The sequence below is a fragment of the Myotis myotis genome, unplaced genomic scaffold, assembly GCF_014108235.1.
Source record: "Myotis myotis isolate mMyoMyo1 unplaced genomic scaffold, mMyoMyo1.p scaffold_m19_p_9, whole genome shotgun sequence".
Taxonomy (NCBI): Eukaryota; Metazoa; Chordata; class Mammalia; order Chiroptera; family Vespertilionidae; genus Myotis; species Myotis myotis.
This window is the reverse complement of record NW_023416401.1, coordinates 56,357,125-56,372,091: the sequence shown is the minus strand read 5'-3', so window position 1 is coordinate 56,372,091 and position 14,967 is coordinate 56,357,125. Positions and strand designations below refer to the sequence as shown.

Genomic DNA, 14,967 nt, shown 5'->3' with positions numbered 1-14,967 from the left:
AAACTGGTTTTTGAATTGTTGCTGAGCAAAAGTCAGGTTCTTTTTAAGTTGCTGAAGGAGTTTTTCTTGCACTCTCTTCTGACTCAAAAACAACTAAAGAAATTTTACTCAGACCTTTTTAAAAAAAAGATCAGCTCTGGGGCAGAATTGAACATGAAAGGTTTCAGTTCTTAAAAAAAAAAAAATTCTGTAAAGTTCTAAGTGAATATCAAGTATGTAACTTCAAGCTCCTTCTCTTTGCACAAAGGGGATTGAAATTTTATTTATTTGTTTGTTTATAACAACTTGAATTCATGGGAGTCCTCAAAAGGCTGGGGATGCATCGTGTTCTTTGGGGAATGGGACTGTGTTGCTTTGTTCCATGCAGCTCTTTAATCCATTCCTGGTGTGTCCATAAGCAAAGCTGATCTCCCATGTGGGAGTGGTAGAGTGGATCTCCCTCTATAAGGAGTGACAGAGATGAATCAGAGCTCCTCCTTCCTTTTGCCTTGACATTCTCTTTCCTTCTCACTCATGCCTATGGAATATCTCTTTCAGGTTGACAGACTGATGGAGTTGCATTTTAAATATCTGGATGCAATGCAGGTGGCCGACAAGAAGATTGAAGGGGAAAAGCATGTACGTATCCCTGCCTGTCTTTTGCCAGCTATTGGCTTGCACTCCGTTTGGATCCCCTGCGCACCTTATATTTACCCGCAGAACAGGAAGGGCTAAGGTGCCGTCTGCCTTCATATGTCATCTAACAGCTTGCAAGAGCAGAGCTCCTCTGACAGGAGTGAAAGTCCTTCAGGAGGAAGGCTGTGTGGGATTGAGCCAGGTCTGGCCCGAGTCTGGGGGATCGTTCTCATACCCTTGACAAGAGCTTCTCTTAGAAAGTCAACCCAAGTACACTGCTGGGACTCGAACCACATTGGCAGCGTGTGCTAATGCACACACTTGCTGGTGTCTGTAGTCATAGGGAAGCATTAGAGGAAGGGTGATCACAGGGTGTAAGAGCTGAAAGGAGACTGCGAGGTTATTGGATCCAATTCCCCATCCAGAGATGAGAAGCTGGAGACTAGAAAAGGGAAGCTCAGGTGTGTTGCAGCAAAACCCACACAGGTTCTACACAACTGACGCTAATTTTCTTATGCTGATGGAAATGAAACCTGCTAGTCCAGTGATGGCGAACCTTCTGAGCTTGGCGTGTCAGCATTTTGAAAAACCCTAACTTAACTCTGGTGCCGTGTGACATATAGAAATTTTTTGATATTTGCAACCATAGTAAAACAAAGACTTATATTTTTTATATTTATTTTATATATTTAAATGCCATTTAACAAAGAAAAATCAACCAAAAAATGAGATCGCGTGTCACCTCTGACACGCGTGTCATAGGCTCACCATCACTGTGCTAGTCCTTTTCCCTGTGGGGCTTTGCTTACTATGGTGCTATCCTACCTCCTGTGTTATTTACCTGCTTCCATTTTGTTCTCTTCTACCTCTGGCCTCTGTAGCTTTCTCATCTGCCTCCTTAATGAGGGCAGGTTTTCATATCTGTTTTAATGTTCAATTCATATTTTCTCTCCTACAAGACATTCCTTAGTCTTTGGTCACGTTGCATAATGATCTTTTCCTTGCTTTTTTTCAAAGTCTGAAATAGACCTCATCTTCCTTATGATCTTGGTTTGCTATATCGCTGCATTCTCTTTTTACTTCTCGCCTTAAAGATCCACTTGGTGTTTGAACCTCCCTGGTGGAGGAGCCATTTCAGTGCCCGCCTCCGTCTATGCTGGTTAGTCCAGCTATGCTGCGGGCCAGGGTGAGAGCCCAGGGCTGGCAAAGACTATGCCTTTTTCTCTTTGCCTCCCCTTTCACGAAAAACACCTTCTTATATGAATACCAGTAGACAGGCAACCGTGTATCATTCTTGTGATTTCCCCGTGCTCCCTAGGCCTAATGATTCCTCAGATGTTTGTTGATTGATTGGATTGATTGGCTGGGACTTTATTCTTTTATGCAATGATGCTACTACAAGAGAAAAGGCAGAGGCTCTAAATTCTGAGGCTGGACTTCAGGCTCTAGCATGTCCCACACACAGTCCTTTCATTCCACACACCCACCCCCTTTGTTCTTTGATTAAGCTCTCCTTTTCCATCGTTTATTCCCTTTGCAGTAATTTGTACATGATGGACACTTCGTGATCATTAAAGTGATGGAGTAATACATTCTTTCTCTCTGTCTGAATGAGAAACGAATTGAAATTTCCCTAGACTTTTGTAAGGAAATAGCTGGAACAACAGGTCTGGGGGACTCCCCCATGTTTTCTGCTGACGGAGATTTTCAGGGGTGGCAGAGGAGCACCTGGGAGCCAGGAGACCTAGACGTGTAATGCAGGCACCACCACCTCCAATCCACTGCCTGGCCATGCCTTGTCACCGAGCCGCATGTAGCCCCGGTTTCATAGCCATAACACAGTATCAGCAAAGGCAATTTCCAAGATACCCTCCAGCTTACTGTTTTCCCTCAGGTTCAGGTGAACATCCTTTGGTAACTGCCATTTTTTAAAAATGGGATGGATAAAGAGCGCTATGAGCGGTTGATCGATGACGGAGCAGCAGCCGAGTGGATGTGAATTTCTGCTCTGCCACTTCCTAGCTCTGAGACCCGGGACAAATGTGGTGACCTCTCTGAGCTTTGGTTTTCTCATCTGTAAAATGGAAATAACATCTCCTGTTCGGTATTATCATAAATACTAAGTATGGCATATAAAGTACCTTGCTTAGTAACTGAGAGCTGCTGCTGTTGCTAGATTTTCCCAGCTTCCTTTAGAATTCTTGTGTAACTATAAGCCAGGCAGTCCTTTCCTAAGAGCATCCTCCTTGCCAGGTTCCCAGAGGAGTCGCTCAAGCAAACTAGAGTGTTGGTACCATCACATGCTTCGTTTGAAAGGAAACTGAAATAGGCTTTTGCTTTTTTTTTTTTTGAGGGAGACCAGGTAAGCTGTTGGCCGTCAGGTTGCAGCTTGCCTGTAGCTGTTAGGAAATTTGGCCTGCTTCCCACAAGATTATCTATTATCAGCACTGAAGAGGGTGTGAAATTGATGCGCACTGACGGAGAGTAATCTCTGCAGCCACTCTCCCCAGCACTCACAGAGCTTGTGTGTGCCACAGGCACCAGGCCCCTGCCATTCCCTGACAAACATCTGTCTCCTGGATGCCAAGGCCATTTTGCTGGGCATGGCAAACATTCCAAGGCCATTAGCACTCAGCAACCTCCGTGTTGCTCAGAGAGACGGGCGGGTGGGGGCGAGGGATGCATTTGTGAGCAGTGCTTTCTGCCAGCACTCGGGCTCCATCCTGGCAGATGAAGCCGCCTCACGGTGTAAAGTGACTTAGAACAAAATGACCTCTTTTTCACCTCTCCTTCATGCACTCTTCTCTCTTAAGTCATACACAATCTATCGCCTCACCCCATCCCACCTCCATTAAACTTGGGTGTCTTATACCCATTGGGAACTCGGCACCTATTTATTGACTTAAATTGAATGCTTATTTCTCAGGTATTTGGTGATCTTGACAGTCAGATCAGTAATAAATAAATCTCTCACATACTTTGCCAAGTCAACAACAGCAACAACAAATCTTAGATAATGGGAATCGGGTATTGACATTTTTAGTGTCCCAGAGCCATCATGTTTTCTATAAACTTCAGACTTCCATGGGTACAGTGCAAGTGTTCATGGTTTGCTGTTGACCAAGATTCACTGGAGAGAATCCAGTCATTTGGCAGATATTTCTTAAGCACCTGCTTTGTGCAAGGCCCTGGGCTTGGGACTGGCGGGGGGAGGAGGGTGAAAGTGCTAATAGAAGAATGGACCCCAGGAGTGGTGCTGAGGGCTAGAGGTGTCCAGGGAGCAGGGAGAAGTTGCCTGCACGTAGAGTCACCCTTAGTTTGTGGAGGAGGCGAGATTCAAGCTGATTCTCAAAAGGTAGAGTCGTTAGGGCATTTCCAGTCAAGAGAAAATAGGAGCAAAGGAGGGGCACTGGGAAGGCAAATTAAGTTTGGGGGCAAGTGCGAAGGTAAATCCAGGAGCAGAAGGTGTCAGAGGGGAGTCTGGCCAGCCTTTAGAGCCAGGCTTAGTCTGGTTCTCCGGCTGTGGACAAATAGCCTAACCGCCCCAGCCTTGTTTTCTTCCTTACTGGTGTTTTGATTTTAAGGCATATGTCCCAACCTGTGTGTTTAAAGGAATTACATATGTAGGGATTACTGGCATAGATCTAACACACGTGAAAAGGCCTGGCATGGAGGGGTGGCCAGAGAACCTTTCATTTTCTTTATAAAGACTATTTGCACCACTACCCCTCCACATACTCACATTTTCTTCCCTAGTACTGCGAGATTTTGCTTGATCTGAGCTCTCCCTACTTCTTACTTCTCCTGCCACTACTGCGTTCCTGCCTTACAGCCTTTGCATTTGCTCTCCCTTCTGCCCTGACTCTGCTCCTGCTGGTGCTTCCTCCAGCCATCAAGTCTCAACCTAACTGTCACCTCCGGAGGTTTTCTGTGATTTTCATATAGAAAGTCGCACCCCTATCCCCAGGTCCTGGGCTTACCACTCCCAGCCAGGTTACAATGTGCTTCCTTTAATCAGAACAAAATAATCACGGTTAACAGAGCATGGTTAATATTTCTTTTAATTAATAGCTAGTCCCCAGTATTCTGTTTCTGCCTCTAACAGACATACTGTTGAGGTTCCTGGTTAATAATATTTGACCTGAACTTTTAAAGATTTTTTAAAATTCATTTTTAGAGAGAAGAAGGGAGATGGAGAGAGAGGGAGAATCATCGATGTGAGAGAGAAACATCACCTGCCTCCTGCATATCCCCTGATGGGATCAAGCTGCAACCCCAAGCATGTGCCCTGGCTGGGAATTGAGCCAGCAACCTTTTGGCGTGTGGAATTATGCCCAACCAACTGAGCCACACTGGCCAGGACTTTTTATTTTTTTAAGAAAAAAAAATTTTTATTGATGACTTGAACTTTTAAAGGGCATGAGTGAGCAGCAGTTCTCTGTGATCTGTAAATATCTAGGATGCTTGTCTCAGCAGATTTCACCTGAATCCCCAAACAACAGGAAATACCAAGGACAATATCCTGACTCCTTGGTTCCTTCTGGCTTCTATTGGTTAAATGTTCAGAGATGCCTGGCTTCTGGTTGTCAGGAGTAAGACATAATTATATAGGCAAGCATTTTAAAAGAGGAAGCAGAGCCTTGGAGAGAGGGTTTTCCCTTTTTTAGTTCCTGGGAAAATTATTCTCAGCAGGTTTATTCAATAAAGTGTTCTTACCACATACTTTGCACCATAATGACTTACAAATTGCATGCTAATTTTGCCACAGTTAAATTATTCCAAGCTTCATCCTGGAAAGAGAAAGATGGATTCCATGTAATGAAATAGTATCCACAGGACTTAATGTCTGAAACAAACTTTGACTATTTCCTTAGCATTTGAAACTCAGACCTTTGTACAAAAAACAGGGAACGCGTAGGAATGAAAGTGTGGGGTAGGTGATCCTGCAGACAATCGAAGTGTGAGGCTGCCATTGATTCTTCTGCTAACCACTCTGGAAGCTCTGGGGCAAGCTTACAAAAAGAGAATCCTGCTGAGAGTTCCTCTCAGCTGTTCTTTAAACCAGTGGTTCCCAGACTTCTCAGGCCATGAATTTGCCAGAACACAGCTTAGAGCCAGAAGAGGCCAGGGATGGTGGGGGAGGGGTGACATGGTGCTTTTCCTCCTGCTTCCCTCTCCAGGCACCCACAGATTCTGCCACAGGTCCATTTGCCCTCTCTCTCCTGCCTCCCTGCCCCTGCCTCTCCCCTTCTCAGTCACAGTCATCCTTTCTATAGTTAGGAGGTTGGACTGGGTTCAGTCACCCCTTTGCCACTTACCTTGTACTGTGGTCTCAGCACTGTTTTGCTGTTTTCATCCTTTAGTCCTCTTCCGTGCGGTCCCTAGTCTCTCCCCTGCAGACTCATGGAAGCCCTGGTTCTTTCAAGGCTGGTTTATATGTGTGAGAAGTGTGGGTAGTTGTTTCTTCATTTGCATTTTAGGAAACTTAGAAATTGAAGACACACCTGTGGTGGAGGCATTATGATAACATGGAAGGGACATGAGCCCTGGGTTAAATCCCAGCTCTGCCACACATGACTCTGTTCTTTTTGGAAATGTATCATCCTGTGTGTGCGCTAAGTTTTCATCATAACTTTATCTGAGAGGGTTATTTTGAAGATTAATGCAGGTGTTTGTAAAAACCCGGCGCGTGGTCATGTGTTGAGGCCAGCCTAACGTAGTCAGTCTTTGCTTTGGCAACAAAGCTCTGGCCTGAGATCCTCAGATTCTTATGAGAGCTTCTGTCAGTTAGCTTGGTGTTCTCAAAAAAAAAGTCAATAAATAAATCCCTTTTACTCTTTCTCCAGCCTTGATTGCCCTGGTGGAAAATGACCTGCAGTCTCTAGGAGCTTTCTCTCTAACAGTCTGCCCTATTTTAGAAGCTCCTGGAGGGAGATTTTGTTTTGCTCGTGTCTGTGCCTCCTTTGTCTCTACTTACATGTCTCTGCCATGGTTTAAATTTTCTCTTGCTTTGGAAGAAAAAAAGAAATTGGCCTTTTCTAAATGGTGGGACCATTCCTGCTCATGACTGCAGACAGTAACTGTGACCCCTGTTGGGGCTCTGAGTCATGTCCCGTCTTATTAAGGTGAGAGGGATTCCTATTGGCTTCATAGCAGCTGCTTTTATGACTGTCTCCTTCCATCAGCCAGGGGCAGCTCTGCTGCCTGACAGGGGCAGATTGGAAATGGCATCCACATGCTCATTCGGAGGCCTGTGACTTGCCTGCTGAGAGAGAGAAGCGTGGAAAGGTGGGGATTTGATACTGCTTCCAAAGACAGATTAACATTTAAAGTGAGGATGTAGCTGGGGGAGGGGAAAGCGCACACAACCCTGTAGTAATGGCACCTTGATGCCACACATACCACCTCCTTGTGTATCTTTGGAGATGAATGTGTTTATTTTAGCAGCCCCCAAACAGGCTTATGCTACTGCGAATTGCAATCTGTTCTACTTAATGTGCCATTCACCCAATTACCATTTAAGTTTTTATTCTACTCCTCTCTTATGGAATGAACAAAACAAAACCTTTCAGAATATCTTTTTTTTTTTTAACTCTTCCAAATTACACATGGGATTTGCTGGTCTAGCTACAATCCCTTCCCTCCCTTTTTAAAAAAGTTTCTTAGCTTTAATAAGGATAAGACAGGCTAAGAAGGTATATGACCTTACGTTTAATGCTGTTCGTTTGAGTAGTCCCCAGATGTGGCATAAAGCAAAAAATCCTATCCATTTGCTGGTAAGATAATACTGAAGAAGGTCTATAAAACAAAGGCTTTTTCCTTCTTTGAACTGTGGATAGGCTCACAGGCTTAGAGCCAAAGTTGTGTAGGTTTTTATCTCATCTCCCGACACTTACTCAACCATGAGCTTTATGAAATTTCATGTCTTTAATAAACCCTCAGTTTCTCAATTGAAAAGTAGACATAGTCATAGTTTTTAGGGTTTAAGGGAAAATGAGAGGTCCGTGGAAGTATTTAGTACAGTGCCAGGCACATAGTAAAGATTCAGGAAATTTTGCTATTGGTGTTATTCCATTTTTGCAGCCCATCTCTTGCCAAAGTGAAAGGACTAATAGAAAAAGGTCTTGGACTAGAAATCGTGTTCCACTCAAGTCTCTAACCAAAACTCAGTGACAGTCATTTGACATCTGTCTCAATTTTTCCTTATGTGAAATCTGAAAATGATATTTGCTGTACGTACCCAACACAGGGCATACGCGGCAGGTCAGGTTAATGCAGACACGCTGCTCTGGGAAGTAGATGTTGAGTTGTCATTGCTTCGCAATGACAGTCACCTTCACTCTTCTCAAAGGTGAGAGTTGAGCGAATTAATTTGTGGAAGACTTCCTTTAAATCTTAACTCTTCTGTATTATTTCATATACAATTCAGCGTATATATAAATTTTCATTCTGAAATTGTAAAGTAAGACATGTTTACAGCACTTAAGGAGGTACTGGAATTTTGGAATTTCTCTTTACTCTCCATTAATCATATTTGCATTTTAAGAGCACCTGATTTACATGCCCACACTGTTTTTAAATCGCCTGTGTGATACAACAGCAGATACAGAGGTTGTCTTTTTCTTGCAGGGAAGTTTAATTTATTGACAAAAAGATGAGCTAATTGTGCTGACCATCATGTCCTATTGAGGTGACAGTTCTTGTCTCCTACTCAAGCATTTCTCATAGCTGCACTTCTAAAGATCTGGGAGTCCTGTCAGTCACCAGCTTCAGTCTATCCATATAAATGTATATACGCAGAAATCCATTTCATTTGGTTATGGAAGTGCTTCAATCCTGGATTTGTCACAGGTTATCAAAGCTAAAGGAACTTTCAAGAGAATCAGATCAGGGAAGACAAAGGTAAAGCTCACTACCACTCCCCATCCTGCGGTCAGTGCAGACATTGCTAATCGATTTCATCGCTCATCCCCACTGAACTCCAGCTCAGCTTTACCACCCTTTTCCAGTGTAGTACTCTACAACCATTACCGTAGATTAGAGTTGACCTTCGGAGTGAACCCTATTTCTCTGTCCTGATCCAGATCAGGCTTCTTATTTCCAAACAAAGAATCTGAGGCCAAGAAACATTGAATGACTGGCCTATGGACACTAGTAAGTTAGTATTAGAGCTGTGATCTGATCCCATTTGCTTGATGCTCGGTCCTACCTGTGGGTATTAAGAAAGATAGAAGCTCCTGGGTGTTCTACATTATTCTTGAACTCCTACTTTTAACCCTCATTTTTGTTTTCTCTATGATTAGCCTCATAATCAAAAATATTTAACTATGTAGAGTCTGGCATAACTAGCTATATTTAACACAGAAAAATACTCCTGTTTAGAAGAGTCTGCAGGACATATTGATAATTTCCTGCGCATTCAGTTCAAATTACATTATTGTAGTAATCTGTAACCAGCAAAGCCTTCCACTTGGCTTATGTTCAGTGGACATGGAACCAGACAGCCAATGGGTCCGGGCTGCCTGTCACTACTTCAGCCAATTGAGCAGAAACAGGGTTGAATCATTTATGAGCGTTTATCCCAATAATTACGGCAGTATGGGAGAGTTCCTCCCTGCCACTAGTGAAGCAAGCCCACTTATACCTTACTAGTGCATAACCATAAGAGTATTCTGGAGTGGAATCCTTTAGTTCTTCTGGAACCTTTTATAAGGGAAGTAATGGGGTGTAGAGAAGTTTGTAATGATTTATTTTTTAGTTTCTAGAACTTTTATATTACTTCAGTACTATTTCTCCAAAGACAGTCCTGGCTAGATGGTCATGATTTGATCTGTACTGACAGCCATTTTGGAGTCTTAGATATCCTGAGTTCTTTCAGGTGTCTAGTTCCACTTTCTCACACCCAGATATCCAGTGAGCCATGTCAAGTCCTTATCCCCAGATCAATTGGTTATCTAATGTATTAGAAACCCAGAAAAGGGGCCAGAAATTTATTACTCCAGTTAAACATTGACCCTTCCCACACATAATAAGACAGGAGTGGATAATAAAGGTGACGTGCCATCCCACTTCTTTTTAGAACGACCAGGACTTGAGAAGATGTTCCTAAAATAACTGTATCAGGCCTGGCTGATGTGGCTTAGTTGGTTGGGTTCCATCCCACGCACTGAAAGGTTGCTGGTTCGAGTCCCAGTCAGGGCCGGTTCCCAGGTTTCACGCTCTATCCCAGGTAAGGGCCATGCAAGAGGCAGCCAATGGATGTTTCTCACATCGATGTTTCTCTCCCTCTCCCTTCCTCTCTCTCTAAAAGTTAGTTAAAAATCTTTTTAAAAAAAGGACTGTACCCAAACTTTCTTATTTTCCATCAGAATGATACATAATAATCCTGCTTCTTTGGCTCTTTCCCTTTAAACACAGAGTGCACACTTCCACCCAACAGTAAATATTCCATAGCTCAGAGTTGTAACAGGCTAGATAAGGTGCTATCCTGACAGCAGCCACCTTCTCTGTCTGCTGGTTTCTATGATGCTTCTGAATCTGTCAGGGCAGAAACTTCGTCTTAGAAACCAATCTCTGTTTCATCTTGTGCGTGTTCAGTGATGCCTTTCTTGGCGATGAGCTATAGTTATATCTCAGATCTACATTTTAAAATTTCACTTTCAAATCATGTGGCCCTGTGTCTAAAAGTAGAATGTCGACTTGAACATTGTCAGAGTTGAAGTTCTGAAGAAAGGAAAAATGGGGTTTGGCATTGCTCTCTTGAGCCCGTCCTGTCTCGGTGACAGTATTTAGAGAAACTGGAAAGTACAGTATGTAGCTCTCTGGTTAAAAAGATTGTGGGGAAGAGTATGAAAAAGGAAAACTCACCCGAGGTATTTCTGACCTAATTGGAAAAACTTAATTTCACTGAGCTCCATTCTTAAGCCTTTCTGCCACTCTTATTTAGCATCTTCCTTTGCTCTCTAGACAGCTCTGAAGTCTGTGCCTGCACAAGCATGGTAGTGTGAAAAGAGCACAGACCCGGGTTGGAATCCCAGGTCCACCACCCGTTAGTCTTGAGAGGGTTGCTCTGCTTGAGTCAGTTTCCTCATCTACAATGAGGGTGATAATCCTTACCTCCCAAACTTGTGAGAAGAAAGGGAGTAGATACATGAGAAGCGCTGAGCACTAGCCTGACACTTGGTAAGCCCTCAGTAAACACAAGCTGCTCCTCCTGGCAATGGGGGCAATGGTTACTAGTCAGGCTGCCTCACACCACGCCTGGTGTGTAGTAATAAATGCAAAATAATGTGACCTGTTGCTAGCTAGGCTCTGATAAGCAAAATTATATACTTTATTCTATTCCTCCTCTCTTTTAGAGATAGTGATATTCCGTTGTTCTCTCCTACCTTGGCAAACTTGACTTTTCTTTGCCTTTATCCCTGCTATTATTCCCGCTGCTTGGAATGTTGTCTCCACCTTTTAAACTCCTTTAGAATGCAGCTCAAATGTTACATGTCTCTTGAACTCTCCTGACTTCCCCAGACAGACTCAGTCTGTCCTTCTTGTGGATTCCCATGGCACACAGTTTGAGAAGACCTTTGTAAGAGCCATTATTTCATTTTTTTAAAAAACCATTTGTTCATATTTGTGAATCTCATTAGACTATAATCTCCTTGATTAGGTGAACTGTTTATTTATCTTTGCTGCCCCCAGTCCATCATATAGTACCTGGGCCATAGTTAGGTGTTCAGGATATCTTTCTCAGGTAGGTGAATGAATGTGTTCCACTCCAAGTTCCCATGTTTGCACACCTCTAAGGATTTCATTTCTCCTCCCTTCCACTTCCTTCCTGTCGACTTCTTTTCTCTCCCCTCCCCTCCCTTCCCCTCCCCACTTCCCCATCTGATCTACTTCTCACATAGATTGCTATTGTGGCCCCTGCCTGCTTCTCAATGCTTTACACCATCATACAGGTTGCATGTTCTTGTTCATGACATTTCTCCTACACAGTGTAGTCTGCTCCCATCATGTCTCACTTCTCTGGCCAGCATTTCAGCCACCCACCAGCGAGCCATCAAAGGCATGTCCCTCACAGTTTCCTGACACTTCCCCTTCTCCCCATCCACACGAGTCAGCAGCACAGCTCATTAAATAGTGCTGAGCTTCTGCTGTCAGCCCTGCTTAACAGACTCTTTCCAAGAGGCCACTATGTAAAAAGTGCCATGCAAGGTGCTTTCTAGAGCACAGGTGTGAGTGAAACACCTCGTGTTTCCAGGGAGCCAGCACAGGAAAGAGGCACACGTGTGAACAGCTGTCACAAGGTAGGCCCTTGGAGCTGCCATAACAGAGGTACCAATCGGAGGCTTGGGAGTTTTAAGGATTGGAAATCACATTTAGTTGAAACTCTGAAAATATTTCAAAGATCTCCGGAAAAGTTTTATAAGGAATATCACATTTTAGGCTTATATTATGGTAGAGATTGGGGGGAGAATATCAACATTACAAACAAAGGTGAGGAGGCCAAAAAACAGAGGGCAGGCCTGTGTGTGCTGTGTGTGTATGAGTGGGGGACTGGTGAGCAGAAATTATGTACAGCATAAGGCATTTTGCACAAGGCCTCAGGGAGGCCTTCATTCTTAAGGCATTCATTTGGCTGTCTGCCTATCAGGCGCCTTGAAACCTTACCCACAAGTCACTTCTTCCCAGATACCTTGACCTCTTAACCAACCCTGATCATCACCCACTTGTAATTATTTGTAACTTGTGGGTGCACTGTATGTATCCCTTTACTTTTTGGTCATTTCCTGTGTTTCTCCCCAGACAGACATTCAGCTGCTTGGTGATTAAGACCAGGACATCTCCTTATCTCCATTTTTCTTCTTTTTCTGCCTTATCTCAATGATTAGAAAGGTGTCCTTGCCTACCAGGCACTAAGCAAGACCTCGATCTGAACACTTGCTTCATGTTATCCATGTCTCCCTCAGAGATAAACCAAACAGGATTCCTGTCCCCAGAGTGTTCATATTCTGGTATCTGGTAATTAATTATGTACTTACAAGCAACTTGTCCTCTGTGTGTCTTCTGATTTGTACAATGGGATTAATAAACCCTTCCCTGCTCTCTTTAAATTTGGTAGTAAGGACCATGTATATAATAACACTTAAACTCTACAGCATTATAGAAATGTAAATTGTTAGCACCAAATGCTTTTTGCATGAGTGGAAGTCAGGAGTAATTTTCCTTCCTGTGCGCCCAGCCGCTGACCACATAGGAGTCTGAGCAGGACATTATGATTATGAGTAAATGAGAAACTAAAGAGGCTCTCCTATTTTTAAACTCCTTGGACACTGGTCCAGTGCTAGCTTATGGACGCAGTCATGACCACTCCGTGAACATTAACACTATTACCAGATGACCAAGGAATTTGCTCCTAAATGAAGCTCGGAATTCGTGGTAGTGACCTCCGGTGCAGGGCCTGGCCAGTCCTCAGCCCTCTTTTGCCTCATAGACAGAGGCCTTTAGGAGCAGGATGAAAAGTAGCCTTGTGTTGCTACAGGCTGGCCCCCTGGGCAAATAAGAAAGTGCATTGTCTGCGTCTAAATAGTCTAGAAGGATTCTTGTTGGAGATTGATGATCACCGTGGTAAGTCCTTCGAGTTTGGGAGAGTGGAAAGCAGAGTCCCAAGGGCTTCTGTCAGTGACAGGAGTCTGAATTGTCAGAGGGAACCATGGCCATAAAACTCCTGACAGAATTAAGAAATGGATGGTTGTCATCAGGAGCTTGAATTAAGCACCTCTCGTCTTGGGACGGTCTGTGAGTCGTGCAGGTGCCCCTCACCCAGCTCTTCCTTCTGAAAGCTGACAGCCCAGACGGGGATGTCTTTCCTTTCATTCACAGCGTGGGTGTTTACTGAGCTGGGATACAAAGACAGAATTCAGTACCTACTTTCACAGAGCTCACCGTCTACCTTACTAAAGGGAGTTATAGAAGGAGGAAGTTGGTGATGCTGAAACCAGTGTGAATATGATGCACAAGAAGAGGTCATGTGAAGTGGCTTGTCGAGGGTGCTCTCAGGAATTACAGGGAGGAGGAGTTGTTGGCCCTAAATAATCAGGAAAGGCTTTGAGGTAGAGGTTATTTAAAAACAGTGTTGGCTCGAGAGAGAGCCCAGAATCCCTGGGAGGCAGTAAAGGCCCTGAGATGGGGAGAAGAGCTCTCCCAGCAGAGGTGGTCATACTCTACTACATAAGGGGCTCTAACGGGAAGGAAGGGGAGATGAAATGTCCGATGATGACTGTGATGATGGTTGCACAACTCTGAATATACTCGTAGCCATTAAAGGGTACACTTTCAGTGGGTGAATCATAGGGTGTATGAATTATTTCTCAAAGTTGTTTTTTTGTGTTTTTTTTTAATCTAGAGAGGAATCAATTTGGGGACAGCAAGTCTAATAGGTCTGGAGTAAGAAAGGTTTAGGAAAGAGACTCCCGTCACTTACGGTATTAGGGCTCTAGCCTAAAGGAGTGTTGGACTGTGGAATGAGATGGACAGGTTGGCAGAATTTGCATCTGACACAATGTCAGCCCAAAGTAGCACATATATGTAAGTTGGGTGCCTGTACCGTTGGTTTCACCAGGGTCCCAAGGCAGAGTTGTGGAGAAAGGGGACCTCTCTTCTCTATGTTTAGCTTAATTTAGAAGAGAAAGGGAGTTAAGTATATCTTGTAGAGGTTATTTATGGAGGCCAGAACCTAAGAGGAAAGAATGGGTAGAAACAGATAAGTAGCTTACATTTGTGTCCCTGTCAGCTTGTTGTTGTTGTTTTGTTTGTTTGGTTGGTTGGTTGGTAGGTGTTTTTTTTTTAGGTTAAGTATGTGGACGATATCATTTTGTTCTTGACTCATCATATAGAAAAAAATGGGCTTTACTCCTTTCTCTCTGGGCCTCTAGTCCATTAACAATGAGCATAAGAAAGGTGTTAGAATAATCAGAGGTAAATCAAGGTGGAGTGGTTTTCTTTTGTTACTGTTGTTGTAGATGCTATTCTTTTGTGTATTACGGGGAGACTAGAAGCCTATTCTTTCCCAGGCTGCTCACCATCCAGCTTCAGTTTCCAAATGTTCATTCATTTTCAGGACATGGTCCGGCGAGGGGAAATCATAGACAACGACTCCGAAGATGAGTTCTACCTCCGGCGCTTGGACGCAGGGCTCTTTGTCCTCCAGCACATCTGCTACATCATGGCGGAGATCTGCAATGCCAACGTCCCCCAGGTAGGAGGGGCTCCCCTGGATGGGCCTGTCCATCGCTGCCACCTTCCTCAGCAGCTGCCTAGCTAGAGACTCTCAAAAAAGAAGTGGATCACACTCTC

General features: G+C 43.9%; 1 protein-coding gene across 2 annotated transcripts in view; it reads left to right on the top strand.

Annotated features, from left to right (window-relative positions):
* Positions 1–14,967, top strand: part of CTNNBL1 (catenin beta like 1) — a 172,932-nt gene that overhangs the window by 147,388 nt on the left and 10,577 nt on the right. For both annotated transcript variants that reach the window (XM_036321863.1, XM_036321864.1), the window contains exons 13-14: positions 538–618; positions 14,732–14,869. In XM_036321863.1, the coding sequence (XP_036177756.1) occupies positions 538–618; positions 14,732–14,869 (219 nt within the window). The remainder of the gene's footprint in view (positions 1–537; positions 619–14,731; positions 14,870–14,967) is intronic.